We start from the raw sequence: 5,280 nt of genomic DNA on the forward strand, positions 1-5,280 counted from the left end.
CCATATATATATATATATATATATATATATATATATATATATATATATATATATATATATATATATATATATATATAGGGTAATGATCCAGTGAGAATGTTCTCATTTATAATTTTGGTGAGAACAAATTTGAGTCTCATATTATTTACCAACAAAAAGAGTAAAATGGGAATTTCTCACTCCTTTCCAAAAAATTAGGGAGCGGTTCCATTAAATTTAGTTGAAGGGGTTTAAGTTTATTTTTATTTACCAATTAACTTAATAAAGATAAAGAATTCCATTTACTCCGTAATTCATTAATTTCATCATCATTAAGTTCATATTAATTTGGATGCATGTACTTCAATTTAAGAATGACAAAATTACTTCCATCGTCCTTGAACTTATATCGAAATCACTGGTGTCGTCCTTAAACTTTTTTTTTGCTCGCATCGTCACTGAACTTTTAATTAATAACGCTCGTCGTCCCTCCATCTAACAAACGTCTAAATATTCTGTTAAACTAAAGCATGTGCCAGACATGTGAGGGTATTTTGGTCATTTTAGTCTTATTCTTCCCCTTTTCACTTCTTTTCCACCTTCATTTCTCCATCCTTCCCAAAATAATAAACGTAATTCATAAACCCCAAACTTTGATCTACGCATACAAATATATATTGTTAACTAGAGTATGAAAGATCCTATTCAATTGTCATCAGATTATAATAATATCACTAAATAATGTCATCAATCATGTTCAACGACCACACCCAGATTCAATCGTATTTCGTATTAAAGCATGAAAAAAATAACAATAACATTACTAAAAATCAGAGACACATAGATCTCCAGCGAGTTCTTTGAAGGTAGCGATGATGCAAAAATCCACCATCAATTTCAATCGCATTTCGTATTTCGTATCTCGTAATTATGATTCAATCGTATTTCATATTAAAACCCCATAACAGCTTTATGCAAAAATCCACCTTCAATTTCAGATCTCCGGCAAGTTCTTTGAAGGTAGCGATGATGACGGTGATATTGGATCTAGATAACGACTACCACCAGAGACAACCACCGACGTTGCTCCACAGGCTCGAAGAAGCTAGCGAGGGTTTTCACCACCACCGATATTCATGTCAAATGCATTTTGATCCGACTGCGTAGATCTGATTTGCTAGGTTTCTATTGTTGATTGAAATTTTGATTTTACGTATCTGAAATTTGAAATATGTGTACACAATTGAAATTATTGTTGAATCATGTTTTGAATTAGGTTTTGTAAGGTGAAGAAGATGAGGAGAGATGAAATGGGGGAGAGATGAAATTAAGATCCGAAGAAGAAAAAATAAAATGGGTTTTGAAAAAGAAAAATAGAAAAGAAAAGAAAGATGATAAAATAAATTAAATTATTTTTAGAATTGAGAGACAACCAACGTAATTATGTCTTATTTAAATAAAAAAATGAAGAAAGACTAAAATACCCTCATGTGCCTTGCACATGGGATGAGATAACGGAAAAATGGATGGAAAGTAGATGGAGGGACGACGAGCGTTATTAATTGAAAGTTCAGTGACGACGCGAGCAAAAAAAAAAGTTTAAGGACGACGTCAGTGATTTCGATATAAGTTCAAGGACGACGGGAGTAATTTTGTCATTTAAGAATTAGACAGAGATGAATCTCTTTACAAGGATGAGTATTTACGAGGGATGCATCCCTTAATTTTTCTAGAGTTTGACGGATGCATGATCAAAATGAAATAATATAAAACACTTTACGGATGCAGCAAATTTATTTATAACTGTATCGAATTTTGATTTTGATCATCCTTATTAAAAAAAAAAAAAAAAAAAAAAAAAAAAACTACAAAGAGAGTGTCATTTTGATCATCCTTATAAAAGGAAAACGGAACTACAAAGAAACGGTTAATTTGAATCGTCATCAATGAAATAATTATACTCTTTCATGTTAATTGTCATCATTAATAGTTATGCACTTTGTGTATATATAAATGATACAGTAAAAATTATTAACGTGTGCATTTATATTCTTGTGTATGTGTATTCTCAGGATGCAAATCATGTGTCCACAGTAAATTGATTGCAAACAAATGATCTAATATAATTCGATGTTTATATACAAATAATAGAAGGGTGCTTGAAAAAAAAAAAGATATAATAGTTATTGTATTTATTTTTAAACGATGCACAAAATTCGGAAGCAGTTAAATATTTTTTTGAAACTGTTAGATGAATTCAACGAATTAAATAACATGATTACCCTTATTTTTGATTTTTTAATTAAATTTAAATGTTAATTTTATAAAATAAACATGTGGTTCGGAAGTGTTCTCACCAAATTATAAAATGAGAACGTTCTCATTTGAACGCCCCTATTTTATATATATATATATATATATATATGTTCACCTAAATATTATATATGTCTATGTATATATGTAACATGATATAATCCAAAAATAAATGAACCAATCCATTGAATTTTTCTTTAACTGAAACTAAATGCACCAAGCGCTGTTATCGATATTAATGTTTCTTAACTACAAAACAATAGTTTTCTTCACCAACTTTATAATTTTCTGAGTCCTTTTGACCAGCACTATATATACCATCACCGCCCCTTCCACCATTACCATCACACACCGTCACTATCCACCTCTCTCTTCTTACTTACAACTTAGGTTTTATCGCCATCTTTAATTTTTACTTCCTTTTAAGTAAACACCATTAATATGGACACAAACAAATCCAACAACAATAATTCCCACCTCCCAACAACTTCTTCTTTGCCAAATTCCACCACAAGTCCGCCGCAGAACAACAACCGGAAGTCCAAAGGTAAAGGAGGACCCGATAATTCTAAGTTCAAATATCGAGGTGTTCGACAACGTAGCTGGGGCAAATGGGTCGCGGAGATTCGCGAGCCGCGCAAACGTACCCGTAGATGGCTTGGTACGTTTGCCACAGCGGAAGACGCGGCTCGTGCATACGACCGAGCCGCAATTATTCTATATGGTACCAGAGCCCAACTTAACTTACAACAACCATCTACTGATGGTTGTAACAATAACTCCAGTTCAACTGCCGCGACGTCATCTTCATCTTCGACACGTGGCGGCAGTGGAAATGGTAGTTCATCGTCTTCTACAACTCAAACGCTCAGGCGAATACTTCCTCGTCCGGCTACTTTCGGGCTTACATTTGCGCCAACTCAAACGACACTGTCTAACTTACCCATTTTGGCTAATTATATGCCGTACCCTTTTTACCCTACCGTACATCAAAGTACAAATTGTGGTGAAAATTTAGTACAACATTATCAGTACTTACCTTACTCCAACTTGAATAGAATTAGGGTTGGTGAGGGTGAGGGCCCCACTTTAAGAATGACTACAGCATCTACGAATCAAGCCTCGTATGATCCAAACACAAAAGTAAGCCCTAGAGACAACAACATTGGTGAACGGGAACAATTGCAACCGATGAGACAACATTTTGAGAATTTTCGACCGGTAAAAGAAGAGGTTGATTCAGTGGTGTCACATTCCTCGCCGACAATGATGGTCGGAGATTCGGTTTCGGATCCGACAGTGGCTGTCGGCGGCTGTGAGACGTCATCGCCGTCTTTGTGGTCATTGACAAATGATGATGAGTACCCACCGCCTAGTATATGGGACTATGGAGATCCGTCATTTGATTTTTGAAAAATTAGTTTTAATTATTTGAAGTTTGAAGAGATTAGTTTAGAATTTGGGGGTTAATTAGGTGGTTTAATTTTAAGAAAGAATAATAATTATCATGATGATCTAAGAGTTAGGGTTTTAAGTGATCTTAACGGTGAGAAGACTTCATATAGTCGTCTCAAGGTAAGCTGGTTTTTTAAATGAATTTATTATTTGTTTTAATGATGCGTGATATATGATACTACCTCCGTCCCTAAATTATTGTCTAGTATTCCATTTTGGGATGTCCCAAATTAATTCTCTACTTCCATAAATAGAAAGGAAAGGAGATATTTCATTGGTGGATCTGGAGAGAGAAGATATTTCATTGGTGGAGAAATAAAGTTAGTGGGATTTCCTAAAACTGTGTGTTTTTTGTCTGGGGACAATTAATCTGGGACGGAGGGAGTATGAATTAGAGTATTTTGTACGGAGTAGTACATTATAGTTCTCTTAATTAGTGGTATTCGTTGCTTATGGTTCCTGATCTGAATTTTTGTTTCTGTTTGATAAAATTTTAAGAGAAAATTAGTCAGCTAAGCATATTAGCTAGAATGTACACCGTATCTACATAGGCTACATTTTATGAAGTGTTAAAATTGTTAAATGTAATATAGTTAATATTGGGTAATATTGTTATAGAATATAGTTATAAGTAATTATTCTCCTTCCGTATTTACGGAGTATTTTATTACAAACTTCTTCTACCTTACTTAAAGTGGAAGGATTCATATTGCTGCTAGCATAGTAAATAAAAATATTAGATAAATGAAGTGGATTTTAAAATGCCAAATAGGCCAACAAAGGGAGTATCATCACAAAATTATGAAAGAAACTTATCTTTTGAAAACAACAAGACTGATGGGTGCGCGCTACGAGACTTGAATTATTGATTGATATTCTATAAAGATAACGATTGTTAAAGTATTATATAGTTTATCAATGACACCAGCTTAAAAAAAACTTTTTTGTAAAAGGGGATTAATTATTCCAAATTGCAATTGCAATAACATAAACAAAAATAACATAACATCAACGTTAATAACGGAAAGGTTATAGGCTACAACACAAAACTTATATCTATGTAAACTAATAGTTCCTACATCCAGTCAATATATTAATAAAATGAAAATAAAAATACATGCCCGAAAAGCAAGTATACCCGAAAATAGCAATAGCAGGAATCCAAATACACATTCTAGATGCAATCTTGACTCATATGGTCAAATATTTCGCTATATTTGACCCACGCACCAATAAGAGGACTCATTTTGACCCATAGTTAATAGCAAAATATTTTTTTTCGAAAAGCATTATATTAAAACGAAAAGGGCACAGTAAGGGGGCCCAAAACCCTTTACACGGGATAGCACGAAAAATCAAGAACTAAATTATACACATGGAACCGCATACAGCCTGTGAGGCAACATTATACACGAAAAAACAGGAACACGAAAAACACGAAAAAAATGAGAACAACGAGCATGACTGGAGAGCAGCAGACCAGGAGCATATATGACCGAAATTCAGATAGGAGAGCTGCTGAGAGAGCAACCA

The 5,280-nt window shown here is 33.6% G+C and overlaps 1 protein-coding gene across 1 annotated transcript; it reads left to right on the plus strand.

Moving 5' to 3' along the window:
- Positions 1 to 2,733: 2,733 nt before the first annotated feature.
- On the plus strand, positions 2,734 to 3,705 carry LOC139861316 (uncharacterized). The gene has a single exon (XM_071849691.1). It carries the CDS (start codon positions 2,734 to 2,736, stop codon positions 3,703 to 3,705), a length of 972 nt encoding a protein of 323 aa, XP_071705792.1.
- Positions 3,706 to 5,280: the final 1,575 nt, after the last annotated feature.

The sequence above is a fragment of the Rutidosis leptorrhynchoides genome, chromosome 8, assembly GCF_046630445.1.
Source record: "Rutidosis leptorrhynchoides isolate AG116_Rl617_1_P2 chromosome 8, CSIRO_AGI_Rlap_v1, whole genome shotgun sequence".
Taxonomy (NCBI): domain Eukaryota; kingdom Viridiplantae; phylum Streptophyta; class Magnoliopsida; order Asterales; family Asteraceae; genus Rutidosis; species Rutidosis leptorrhynchoides.

Coding starts and splice junctions, on each gene's coding strand:
- LOC139861316 (XM_071849691.1), top strand. CDS start 2,734: ATGGACACAAACAAATCCAACAACAATAATTCCCACCTCCCAACAACT.